This window comes from Akebia trifoliata, chromosome 8 (assembly GCF_017979445.1).
Source record: "Akebia trifoliata isolate Shusen 1 chromosome 8, ASM1797944v1, whole genome shotgun sequence".
Lineage (NCBI taxonomy): Eukaryota > Viridiplantae > Streptophyta > Magnoliopsida > Ranunculales > Lardizabalaceae > Akebia > Akebia trifoliata.
Window position 1 is genome coordinate 13,165,338 of NC_141382.1, and position 13,666 is coordinate 13,179,003.

General features: G+C 35.2%; 3 protein-coding genes across 3 annotated transcripts; 2 read left to right on the top strand and 1 right to left on the bottom strand.

Annotated features, from left to right (window-relative positions):
* Positions 1–2,535: 2,535 nt before the first annotated feature.
* Positions 2,536–3,261, bottom strand: LOC147396180 (uncharacterized). The gene has a single exon (XM_086450067.1). It carries the CDS (start codon positions 3,259–3,261, stop codon positions 2,536–2,538), a length of 726 nt encoding a protein of 241 aa, XP_086306193.1.
* A 3,143-nt stretch (positions 3,262–6,404) lies between these two features.
* On the top strand, positions 6,405–7,178 carry LOC147396181 (protein FAR1-RELATED SEQUENCE 5-like). Its single transcript, XM_086450068.1, has one exon. It carries the CDS (start codon positions 6,405–6,407, stop codon positions 7,176–7,178), a length of 774 nt encoding a protein of 257 aa, XP_086306194.1.
* A 566-nt stretch (positions 7,179–7,744) lies between these two features.
* Positions 7,745–8,260, top strand: LOC147396182 (protein FAR1-RELATED SEQUENCE 5-like). Its single transcript, XM_086450069.1, has one exon. The coding sequence runs from the start codon at positions 7,745–7,747 to the stop codon at positions 8,258–8,260; it is 516 nt and encodes a 171-aa protein (XP_086306195.1).
* The last annotated feature ends 5,406 nt before the right edge of the window (positions 8,261–13,666 follow it).

Consider the following 13,666-nt stretch of genomic DNA (forward strand, 5'->3'; position numbering starts at 1 on the left):
TTGTCCCATATTTAAAGGGAAAATTATTTAAATGTCCTTGGCAGATAAACTTTTTTCTAAATAGTCCCTAATTTTTAGGGCTTATCTTAGTAGTCCATTTAGTAAAAAAAAAAATTTCTAATCAATCCTTGAACCTCACTCCTCACATTTCTCACATTTCTCACAATTGAAACATAAAATGTGCCTTAGCCGTTCGAACTCACCATTTTCATTCAAAAAATTGCAATTTAGGCAGCTGAATTGAGTTTAGGAGACTTCATCCTGACACTAAGGATTTGAGAAAGAAGAAGAAGCCGAAGCAATTTTCAAGTATTTTGAAGACATATGTAGAAAACAACGATTTTTTTGCTTTGATTTTGATGAAAATTGATTAAATATGGTTCTTTTGATTTGAAATCATCTAGACAAGTCATTATGTCAAGTTTTAGTTGATCTTTTCATGTATTTTAGTCAAAAATCTCAAAAAAATGAAAACGGGTGGTGAGTTTTATAGCGTCAAGTTTGACAATTTAAAAAATTGTCTAGGTCAACAATAAAAAGCGGTGACCTTGACAATAAGTAAAAAGTGGTGAGCTCGACAATAATAAGTGGTGAGTTCAACAATAAAAATGTTGACCTCAAGAAATAATAAAAAGTGGGGAGCTTGACAATAACTAGGGACCATTAAGAATTTTTTTTTTCTAAATGGACTATCAAGTAACTCCATGGTGAATCTCTTTCCTTGTTGGAATGTGTTCTGCATCAAATAAGAAATAATTTATTTAATAATGGTAAATGATTTATTTTTTGTAAAACTTTCTGGAATTAACCAAATAGAACTTCCCACTTAATAATTACCAAATCCGAACTTCGATAGGCAACGCATCAACATTATGTTTTCTCACCAGTTTCAATTTGATATAAGCCATCTCATACAAAGATTGATAGGACATGGCAATCCTAAACACTCATCAATTATGGATGATCTATCATCTAAACCGTTTATTCATTTTTCGCATATGGGGAGGTATGTCAATTAGATTCACTTTCCAGGGATATTTATCAAATTACTTCTTTTCCCTAAAGTGTGGAACTCAGTACCGGACTACTGAAAATTCAATAGCTTCGAAAGAGTAATTGAAATGCACCTTTTGCTAATCAATGAAAATCTTCTAAAAAGAGTTTCCACTTTCCATTACTCATTTTTTAAAGCTTTAATTCATTCAAATATAATCACATTTTGCTCTTCTTTCTTCAATATGTACACCAAATCTTTCCCCCCACATTAATATTGATCGATATCGGTAAGAAACATTGACTGTTTAGGAAAAGGGCCGTGTTACATTGACTTCCTACAACATTGCCTTCAACATTGTGTGTACAGATAACCATCGATTTTCCTTAAATGCACAAGACTCCTATCTCAAGGAAAAGCATCTATGATTCTATAAGAACTACCACGTTAGAGTAGTGTTGGAGCCATTGTTATAGGAAGATGGTTGAACATTTTTCTTTAAAAAAATATTAGATTATGTCAAAATGTATTTGAACACTTTGGTCACTACAATATCGATTTTTCTCTTGATCGAATCATTGCATCTTGATGAAATTTTTAACCTTGAGATATTTATATGATAAAATAGGATGAATCATCCGTTCCCTTCTCGATCTTTATCTTTCGTAAAACAAAATGGACAACTTTCAAGTTTATTGCATTTTTTCTCCTCCTTTTAAAATGACTGGAAAAAAAAAACTCAATTGACGTGAAATGTGCAAAATCATAAAATTTTTCCCTGATATACACGAGGAAAAAACATTTGGTTTTGTGCACATTCCATCTCATTTGAGGATTATTTTTTCTTTTGAATCAGTTTAATATTAATCTTTTCAATAATATCTCTCTAATTTTATTATCTCTCTTGTGAAACAATCAATTTTAAGAGTAGATTATTATTTCGTAAGTTAAAAATGAGTTATTTATGATTCTGGCTCACCATTTATTTTAATTATCAAAATGTGAACAATCATGCTTTGGTTATAAAAAAAAAACGAGAATTATTTTGTAGGTTTAAAGTGACAAGTTTAAATGCCACTTTAAACATGTGAAATAGTATCTTTAAAAGCTTTCAAATTTGTTATCGTTCACATTTTGATAATTAAAATGAACAGTGAGCCGGAATTATTAATTCCTCAAATCACTTCAATAGCTACTCTCTCTCTCTCTCTCTCTCTACCCCCTCAATTTTATTCTCTTAAAATTGGACAGGATGTAAAATTGATTTCAAAGATTTAGAAAAGCAGCAATTGCATTAGACCTTCTATACGTATTAACATGTTTGATTCAAGAAAGCACAAAAGACAAAAATGATCATATATCTCTCTCCCTCTCTCTCTCCCTAACATCCTCCACAGAACTACAACTACTCGTGTTCTTGTAAAATCCTAAAAGAAAGAAAGATACAGTAATGGAAACTCACTCATCTATTCAATTTGTTACTCGATCACCCAAACGTGTGTTGTTATTAAAAAAAAACAGAAGGAAAAGAAACCCATCAATCAAAGCGCAACTCCCTCGCGATTTTGTCCAAAAAAACACCACAAAATCATGAAAATCAGAGGACTCCAGACACCGTATTTGACTCTGGGTTCCCATATCCTCAATCTTCTGCCGATCTCAAACGACACATATGCATCAACGCTAGCGTACACAATCTGCTCATGGCTTAGCCAATAAGCATCCCATGAGCTCCTTTCCATCCGTGGAATTGTCGTCCACATCCGTTGTCGATAACCCAGAAATTCACTCGCCAACATCTGCAAAGAAGCCCTAATCATCCGTTCTTCTCCCCTGTTTAGTGCCACATAGTATCCAAGATTAAGAATTGGGGACAAAACCCGTAACCTATGTCTCGATTTTAAGAGCGAATACGCATCCCTATGGTTCAAGATTCCAACGAAAGTGGTTCTTGGGTCGGTTAGGAATGATCGAAGGACAGAGGGAATCCACTGGGCATATCTGAGTTGGAAAATGAGGCAACGTTTTCCCACGCAGAGTTGAAGAGTGTCTGTAAAAAAACAATTCATTTGGACACCGAGTCCAACAAGGAATCGGTCGCGATGTAATACACGGAGTCGCAATGTTTTGTAAATCCATTTCTTGACGACGTCAGGATCTGAGGTGACAATGGTATGAATTGGAGTTCCGTAAAAATTTAAGATTAAGCTTCTGTAATTGATGAGGTATTGTTCACGTATCACGAAGATGCTTCTAGAGGGATCCATCAATCTTCTTTGATTGAATCTTGTTCTCTCTCTCTCTCTCTCTCCTTCTCACTGAGACGAACACATTTTAAGTTTTTAAATTGCCATTGAGAGAATTTAAATGAATAGAACTCTCTCTCTCTCTCTCTCTCTCTCTCTCTCTAAGCTGTTACGAGTAGTGGAGGGTGTCTTCTTGGCTTTTGCAGTCTTTTTGTTTTTCTGCTTCTAAAGAAATTTAGACCATGGTTTGAATTTGAAATCTCGGTTTGGCGTCACGCTTATGGACGGTACCGAGTTGTCTAAGACGAATCAACTCGTCTCGGACGAGGATAAACTATGACTTGGTAGATAATTATTTGTTGAGTATGTTGATAACACAGATCTCAATGATACTTATCCTGATATGATGCTGAAGTGACCTCAAGATTGTACTTCACATCGTACATTCTAACGAGAAAGTGTATACGAACCCTAGATGCTTGTCATCGAGATGCAAGTGAAAAAGCATGCACGGTACCTATAAACATTAACATCAAGATGTACTCATGGTTTTTAAACTCGTCCGAGACCGAAACATATCGCCCGAGTTAACTCGGTATCAGAGCTGAACGAGACTAACTCACAAAGTGATTTTTTTGACCGAGTTTTATGTCTCACGTTATATTTTTTAAGTTATCTTACGAGACGTCTCAAACGTATCGAAAAACTCGTCCGAGACGTGTCGGTATCGGAGCTGAAAGAGACGAGACGCGATACCGAGTTTAAAAACCATGGATGTACTACATGAGGCATAATCTTGAGGTCACTCAAACGCAACTCCACATGTATATAGGATTAGGATCCGTATACACATAAAGCTACTCATAAAGCTATAATGTATTTTGTCTTACATGGGAAAAAATGTTTGGAATGGGCTGATTTTTTGTAAGGATAATCTCTATGGTGATGAGATCATCGTTGCCAAAAATCAGCCTATTATGAAACTTCTAGCCCCATGTTTACAAATTGAGAATTTTTAAAGAGTTCAATTTTTGTAAATCAGTTTTGATGGGGTTAGAAGTTTTGTAATGGGTTGATTTTTTGCAAGGATGATCCCCTCACCATAGAGATCATGCTCACAAAAAATCAGCCTATTCCGAATCTTTTTAACCATATAAGACAAAAACGTTATAGCTTTATGTGTCTACGGAACCGACTCATATATATATATGGGTCACGTTCAATGGCAAACTTTTTAGCAAACTTTTTGGCAAAACATTTTTCAAAACATGAGTTATAAGTTTTGGAATGGGCTGATTTTTGGTGAGGATGATCTCTACAGTGAGGAGATCATCATCACCAAAAATCAGCCCATTCCAAAACTTCTAACCCCATCAAAAACAGTTTACAAAAAATGGACGGTCCACGATTTTTCAACTTGTAAACATGGGTTAGAAGTTTTGGAATGGGATGATTTTTGGTGAGGATGATCTCCTCACCGTAGAGATCATCCTCACCAAAAATCAGCCCATTCCAAAACTTCTAACTCATGTTTTGAAAAATGTGTTGCCAAAAAGTTAGCCATTGAACGCTACCCTATATATATATATATGGGAGGCGTTCGGATGCCTCTGTTTTAACATGTTTTAATAGTCGTTTTAACAAAAGAAACTCGACCGTTGGATATATAACGATTGGATGGTCGAGATTGCACGTTGCATTTAAGTTATAATTTATGGCTTTTTACAGCGCCATCCGTCTTTTTTGTGATTATTAGTGCCACCTCCCTGGCACAATTACAACAACAGAGAGAGTTCTCGTCTCCTCTCTCTCTCTCTCTCTGAACCCTTGAACTCTCTCTCTCTCTCTCTCTTTGCTGAAACCCTCGAGCACGAACGACTGCTCTATCACTGCAACTCCATTGACGAAGCACGGACACGAACGGCTCCTACTAAGTTACACTCTCTCTCGCTTTCGCTGCAATTTCATCTTATGAACATGAACGAATTCTTGATAGAACTGTAAGTTTATTTTTATTTATTTATTTTTAATTTTGAAATATCAAACACTGTGGTAAAATTACTCCTACTAAGGTTTGATTTTGATCCTCACTTTGATGCATCTATGATCCATGTCTTTTGTTAATGCATTTGATATACATTGATTTCTTTATCAATTTGGAGATCTATATTTTCTTGGTTGATTCTATTGATTTACATGTATTATGGTGTTTATTTTACGATTTTGAGTAGTTAAAAAATCCTATTTTTCTGACAAATTGAATCGAAATCGAGACCCCTATTTTAGGAATAACTGAATTTTTTTGTTTGTTGGGTAGTTAAGATATTTCTATTTTTGAGGAATTTCAATTAGAAATCGAGATACCCACTTCGAAAATAGTGAATCGAAATTGAGACAACTTCAGGTATAACTGAATTTTTTTGTTTGTTGGGTAGTTCAGAAATTCCCATTTTTCTGGAATTTCAATTAGAAATTGAGATACCCACTTCGAAAACAATGAATCGAAATCGAGACACCCACTTCAAGAATAACTGAATTTTTTTGTTTGTTGGGTAGTTCAAAAATTTACATTTTTGAGGAATTTCGTTTAGAAATCGAGATACCCACTTCGAAAACATTGAATCGAAATCGAGACACCTACTTCGGGAATAACTGAAGTTGTTTATTTGCTGGGTAGTTTAGAAATTCCCATTTTTGAGGAATTTCAATTAGAAATCGAGATACCCACTTCAAAAACAATGAGTTTTGAATTGGGTGGTGGTTATTTTTTGGAATTTTTTTCTAGTGGAGGAGGAAGAGAGCCTTCCACTTGATTGGAAGGCTGAGAAGAAGAGACTCAAAGAGGGATGTTGGGTTTCAAGTTGTGCACCCCTGGATTGGTTCAGAATGCTTTTATAGGGAAATGCATTGGAGTTTTGTTTGGGGAGTTGTGGTAGTTTATGGTATTAGTCAAGGGATGGGAGGAGGTCTTGGTAGAGTTGGTTATGAGTATTATTGGAAAGATGTTCAAAAGGTTCAGCCTTCTGACTCACAAGTTTATTTTGGAATAACATTGATTCTTTAGATAGTTTTCCATTACCTTCAATGAAGGCATACGATTGGCATAACTTTGAATCTTTCTTTAATGCATTGATTGTGATTTAATGTATCAGTGAAAATATTTCATGGATACAATTGGCGTTGACAAGTGTGGGGAAGCGACTATTGGTGAAACTATGAGATCTTCATCGAGAATCCAAGTAGATAGTGGAGAACATGTTGATTGCGAGAGTCCTATAAAAAATGTTGAAAAGTTGAATGTATCGTATGTGGGGATGATCTTTGATTCAATTGAAGAAGTCAAGAAGTATTATGAAGATTACGGGCATCAAGAAGGATTTTCTATTCGTATTCAAACAACTACTAAGTGTCGACAAGGTTCAAATGAGATAACTGGAATGACATATGTTTGCACACATCAAGGCAAATATAAGGCAACAGAAAAAGATGTTGAAGCAACAATTGTGAATGAAAGCGCAAATAAGATAATCAGAAGAAGTTCTTCAACCGTTAAATGTGGATGTAAGGTTATGATGCGTGTTATACACGATTACAAGTGGACCGCAAAATGGAGAGTGTTCGTTTTCGACGATGGCCATATTCACAAGGTAGGCACACCATCGAAGAGAATGAGGATGAGATCAAATCGTTGTATGCCTACAGTAGCTAAGGATTTAGTGGAAACATTCAGAAGAGAAAATATTCAAATCATTAAAGTGCCAACCATTCTTGGTGGAGATCTAATTGGCTTTGATGGTAGGGATTGTTACAATCACTTGAGGAATGTTAGGCATAGAGAGTTGGAGGTAGGGGATGCACAGTCAGTATTAAATTACTTCAAAACAAATAGGCTGAAAATCCACAATTCTTTTATGCAATACAATGCGATGATGAGATGAGGGCAACGAATTTCTTTGGGGTGGATGCAAGGTCTAGATTGTCGTATGAATATTTTGGTGATGTGGTGACATTCGACACGACTTATCGGACAAATAAATATGATATGCCGTTCGCTCCATTTACTGAAGTAAACCACCACTTTCAATCTATACAATTTGGGTGTGCTCTTCTACAAGATGAGACAGAGACAACCTTCTTATGGTTATTTGAGACTTGACTTAAGGCTATGGGAGGACATCACCTAATATCGATGATCACCGATCAAGATTTGGCAATGAGGAATGCGATTGCCAAAATTTTTCCTAATACACGTCATCGCCTTTGCATTTGACACATCATGAAGAAGTTTCCTGAGAAGTTGGCTTATAAATACTTTGAAACTTGTGATTTCAAAAGTAAATTAGAGAGGTGTATTTGGTCGACATACACGGGAGAAGAGTTTGAAAAGAATTGGAAGAACTTGATTGTAGAGCATGGATTGTAAGGAAATGAATGGCTTGAACAATTATTTTATTTGTGAGAGTCTTGGGTGCCTGTGTATAATCGGGGTTGTTTTTTTGCTGGCATGAATACTACTGGCCGTAGTGAGAGTATTAATGCATTCTTTGATGGGTTCGTTACATGGAAGACAAATCTAAGAGAATTTGTAGTCAAGTATGAGGAAGCATTGAAAAAGCTTGTTACAAATGAGACCGATGAAGATTTTAAATCAGAACACAAGTTTCGATATGTGAAGAATGACGAGTTACTTCTCAAACATGCTGCGACAGTGTATACTAAAAATATGTTTGAGAAACTCAGGAAAGAATGGCTCCAAGTGAATCGACTTAAAGTTGAAGAAATAGGAATCGATGATAGATTTCACACGTATCGGATGACAACTAAGTTTGGTAAGTCCGAGGAGTTTGTGTTGAAGTTAAATTTGGATACTTACGAGGGTGCATGTGAATGTAAGAAATTTGAATTCGTTGGAATAATATGTCGGCATTTTCTAAAGGTGTTTTTCTGTCTCGACATTGATAGTATACCGTCACACTTTATTCTTGGAAGATGGAGGAAAGGGCAAACAAATTTAGGGTGATGGATTCAGAAGTAATGATCGATGGGAAATAATCGCCAGTTGCATTGAGATTTGGCAATATGTGTCAACAAGCTATTACATTAGCTAGTTTTGCATCAACTTCAATGAAGAGATACGAAATCTTCACGAATACCTTAAATGAACTATCCAAAAAACTTTCTAAAATTCAATGCGATGAAATGTTAGAACATGAAGTTGTAGTTGATGCATCCCCAGCTGTAGTTGATGCATCACAGTTGTTACTTTTAGACCTGAATGTCTCGCAAACAAAGGGTAGGAAGAAAGATGAGAAGGGCAAAGGAAAGGTTGAATGTACAGGTAGATTAAAAAGTAGTAATGAGTTGAGCCAACAAAAGAAGAAACGAAAGTGTGCATCATGTAAAGCATTCGGACACGACAAACGAATATCTCCTATAAATCCATATAAAAAGCAGACATGTTCTACAACCCAAGGTAAGTGAAATTATCTTTGTAAGAAAAAATATCACTTTAAAACATTTATTTATATTGTACAGTCTTATTTATAATTTTTTTTTTTAATAGATAATGATGATATTCAAGAATTGGGTCAGGACATGGAAAGCGATCATGAGGCATTTCCATTGAGTTAACAAACATGTTGGAGCAAGTTGCTGTTTTTTGTTCAGTAAATCTGATTAGAGACATGGGTTTTCAAACTTGCTGTTTTTTGCTACTTGTATTGCATTTCCAGGCCTTCCTTGTTCAAAAGGTTCAATCTCTCCATGATTATATTGTGGGTAGTCTTATTACTCTGATCCCAAATATTATGTTCTGACATATCAAATTGTTATGACTATTGCCATGTCAGAATGGGTGTTGACATTTTATGTGCCAGTTTTGCAGTCTATTTGGTGAGTTTGGTCGAGATGAATTCAACTTCGAAAGCAGGGCAGCTCCTAATGGGGTAGACCGAGATGGCCCGAGCCTATCAAAGCTTGGTTCGAGCTCTACTACGGAGCTCCATCCCAAGAATATTACTCATGGTGACTCCAAGCCCACTTCGATGCCTCCAGCTAGTGTGATGACCAGGCTCATTTGGTTCTACTTCGTAGCAGATGTTGGTCTTGGGATGGCCATGTTCAGTCTTGGTATGGTTCTGATCTTAAACTTGAGAGTATCATTTGGTTCTACTTCGTATCTGCTTGTATTTATTTTTTCAAGATCCGACGGTTAAACTTAAAACACTAGATCAAATCGAAGGGAATACAAATAAAATTGAAAACTTACAAGTACCATTGCAAGATTTATGTGGCTCGGCAGTGCTTACTGCCACAGATGAGATGATAGTAGTTGTATTTAACAGGTACTGCTGTCATGGCTGCAACCTCTATTGTAGTTGGATTGACCTCTATTGTAGTTGGATTGTGCGGTGTACTTCTACACATTGCAATTGTACAGGTGACAAACTGTTATCTCTATTATCAATTTTCTAATCTGCGTTGGATAATATTCTATTGTTCGTCCTTAAATTGGAGATGAAGCCTTTCTTTTGATTTTCTCATTTCAGTGTAAGCATGATTTATGAAACCTGTCCTTGAAAGATCATGACTCCTTAGCTGGTTAGCTGTTATCATCGGTGTGGAACATGTTATATGTTGGTCAGGTTTCAACCATGCTCGACCAGGCTCTCCAAGCTTTCATTGACCATGGTACTGTCTCAAGGACATTCTATTGGAGGCCGAAGGCATTTACAGCGCACTTGAAAAGTTGGGGATTGACTGGGATGAAGTTGCAGCTCAACTTGAACTCGAAGGAGTGGATTCCTTCAAGAAGAGCTTTGATAGCCTACTTGTTACCCTGCAAGAGAAGGCAAACACCTTTTGTTGTTAACATTTTGAATTCTATAACTCATTCTCTCTCTCTCTCTCTCTCTCTCAGAGAGAGAGGTATTGTTGAAGATAGCTAAGGGGTTGGGAGGGGCATTAACAAATGAAGGTTTATTATGCTTAAATGATTACATAGCTCTTACTTTCTAATCGCCAGTTGGTATGTGGTTTGTTTTGATATTTGGTGCAATGGAAAAAAATGTTAGCTAATTATTGTTAGGGTCAGCATCATAATTGAAGCCTTATTTGAAAATTTTGGGTTGGCTGCAGAAATCTTTATACCCCATTTAATTCTATCCAAAGATATCTTGGGATCTTCATTTTTGCTCCCTAGCTATTGTGGTCTTGTGCAAATTGCTAAATCCAATGTTGGGTTAGTACTATTAGATTTAGAGCAATTTGTTTGGGTGAATTTAGGTGACAATGGAGATGATTTATTATCTCCACTAATAATAAGATATTTGATGTTAATTTTGTTATCAAATGTGGTTGAGGTGGACAGTTCTCCTGTGTCTAGTTTCGAGCACAACCTTCCTTCCACGTAATGTAATTTACTTGGAAAAAACTTGGGCACACTTGGGTGCCACAACATCCAGTTTATTGTTTGGGGACTCAAGGGCACAATTGCCAGAGATCAGTATCTGTCACTGATTTGCTCCACCTAAGACTAAGAGCTTAAAAGCCTACTACATCTGATGTTTTAAACTGTCTCAAACATATATTGAATTCTTTTGGAGAAGAAAAACAATAGATTGTGTTGTTGGTGTTCATTCATTTAAGTTTTTGAAATTGGAGATCTCTCTACTTATAATAGCACAATCACTTAGTAACGTGTAAGTTTTGAGCTAAAATGCAGTTTCCATAAGTCCCACTGAAGATAACTAAGATTCTATCCAGTTCAATCTTCAAGCATCAAAACTGGATAGAGGACTTGTTGGAAAATAGAAAATAAAGGATTTTCTAGATAGAAAATCAAGGGTTTTTTATATGGTCAAATTTGTTTGAAGAAGACGAATTTTGGGATAAAGGCAAGCTTTAGGGCTAACGAATTAAAGATAGAAAACATGTCTTCAGTTTGAAAATCAATGAGAGGTAATACTCCCCACTGTAATTCCAAATAGCAGCTCATAGCACAAGCTTCAGTGCTGAATCAGATCCACCTAAAATACTCTTACTTGATATTTCCCACTAAAATAACTTCTCATTCAAAAATAACTGCACAAAACAAGTTTATATGCCAAAAATGTGGTAACCTCCTTCACTAGCTCGAATACAAAAATGTAATATGAGTTTCAATCCCTCATTTCTTCTCCACCAGCAATTAAGACAGACCAAGTAACATTCTTCGTAGCCATGCCGATATCATGATGCTTAAACGATGAAGTTCATGAAAAAGCATTAGATAACCATGTATGTCTCTTCCAGAAGTTTCACTTATGTATCTTTCAAGCCCATTTCTTAATGTCTCATGAATACCTTCAACCACATCATAACCTGTTCTTCCAAACATTTCTAGTGTGTTTCCGAAATACCCATTAAATATCATACAATATTCATCTGTAATCCTGATATTTGGTAATGAAACCACATCACTCAACGTGTTGGAATGCATATTAGTAAAGAAATCTGAAGATAGCTGGTCTCAAACAAACAAGGGGTGGTGTTGAGGTTGGGCTAAAGGCAATAAACAATTATATGCAAGATAAGCTAAAGGCAATAAATAATTAAAGCCAATATACAATATATATTTACTCATCAAGATCCAAAATCAATTATTCTCTGGAAATCTACTAAGTTCAAAGAAAATACATACCCATGACTAAAGACAATATGAAAATAACTATACAAATTACATGTAATCTCTTAAATACATTTGATTTTTTCTTGAATTTCACATGTTCCACTTCATAGAATTCTTGCTTCAAGTCATTGAATTGATCCTCTACTTCATGAAATTTCTCTTCAACTATATTACGATTACACCTATCTTCGATAAAGTGCCTTGTGGCTTCCTCATACGATGAAAATGATTTGTAACAAGCTGACGGATATCTATCCACATACTGGTGACATCTTCTTAGGTGGAAAATATCCCGGTCTTTCTCCCTACAAAGACAACATAAAACTTGCCCATTTTGATAGCAAACCTGACAAAACCAATTGTGAATGGTTTCACAAAATGTGCATCAGAGATATATACATCAATGTGAGAATTGTAATTCTCTGTGAAGTAATAATCAATTCAAATCAGATCAAGTAAACCAATAACAAGAAAATTATCAAAATCAAAAGTATATTCGTGCACATGGCTGAAGAGGACCGGAACTGAAACCTTACCAGTGTGTAAAAGGTTGTTAGGCCTTCACCTCCAATCTCAACAATGGAAGGTCTAAACTCACATCCATTGTTAACTTCTCTTGTCCCATAAGTGACTCTAATAGGTAGAGTTCTATTAAAAGGGTCAATAACATCCCCTATAACTCTATCGAATGCCAAAGGATCCCTGATCTCTCTACGCATTGAGGGTTAATGAAGGAAATCAAATTAATGAGTATTGTTGGGCTGGTTGAGGAAGATAAAGGCATTGAGGCTCTATATATAGTGTAGGAAAGAATATATCAACTTTTTTTTTTTTGTGGCTTTTGATCCATCACTAGAATTTACTTCATTTTTTTAACCTATAAAGTTAAGTTAAGTGGGCCTTAGTGCTTGTATTAAGGTGGATTGGTTTATAGAGTGATCAATTGGGAGGAATTCCATGTTCTTGCAAATTCAACGAAATCATTTATAATTTGGAAGCATAATAATTCTTTTTGAATTTGGAAGCAAATTCAATGAAATCATTTATGATTTCTAACAAAGCTTGAAATAGGAAAAAAGTAATCCAACTTTTCAAAATCAAATATATATTTAAAAATAATAATAAGCACTATAATTTTGCTCGATTAAGGGTAAAAAATCATCAAAATCGTAAATCATCATAAATCATAAAAATCGTAAAATAAACACCATAATACATGTAGATCAATAGAGTGATCAATTGGGATGAATTCCATGTTCTTGCAAATTTAATGAAATCATTTATGATTTGGAAGCATAATAATTCTTTTTGATATCTTTATGACATGGTGTAAGGCCATTCAACAAGTCACATTCTTATAAAAATGTTGAGGGAGGGAAAGTTCAATGAATTTGTGAAAAAAATTAGTTGTGATATCCAATTGAAGAATGTTCAATTGTGCATGGATGAAGTTGATCAATCTTGGTGAACACTGGTTTCCTCATACTCATACCTGGCTTTGCTTCAGCCATTTCTAACAAAGCTTGAAATAGGAAAAGTAATCCAACTTTTCAAAATTAAACATATATTTAAAAAAAAAAAATAAACACCATAATTTTGCTCGATTAAGGGTTTTTAACTACTCAAAATCGTAAAATAAACACCATAATACATGTAAATCAATAGAATCAACCAAGAAAATATAGATCCCCAAATTGATAAAGAAATCAATGTATATCAAATGCATTAACAAAAGACATGGATCATAGATGCATCAAA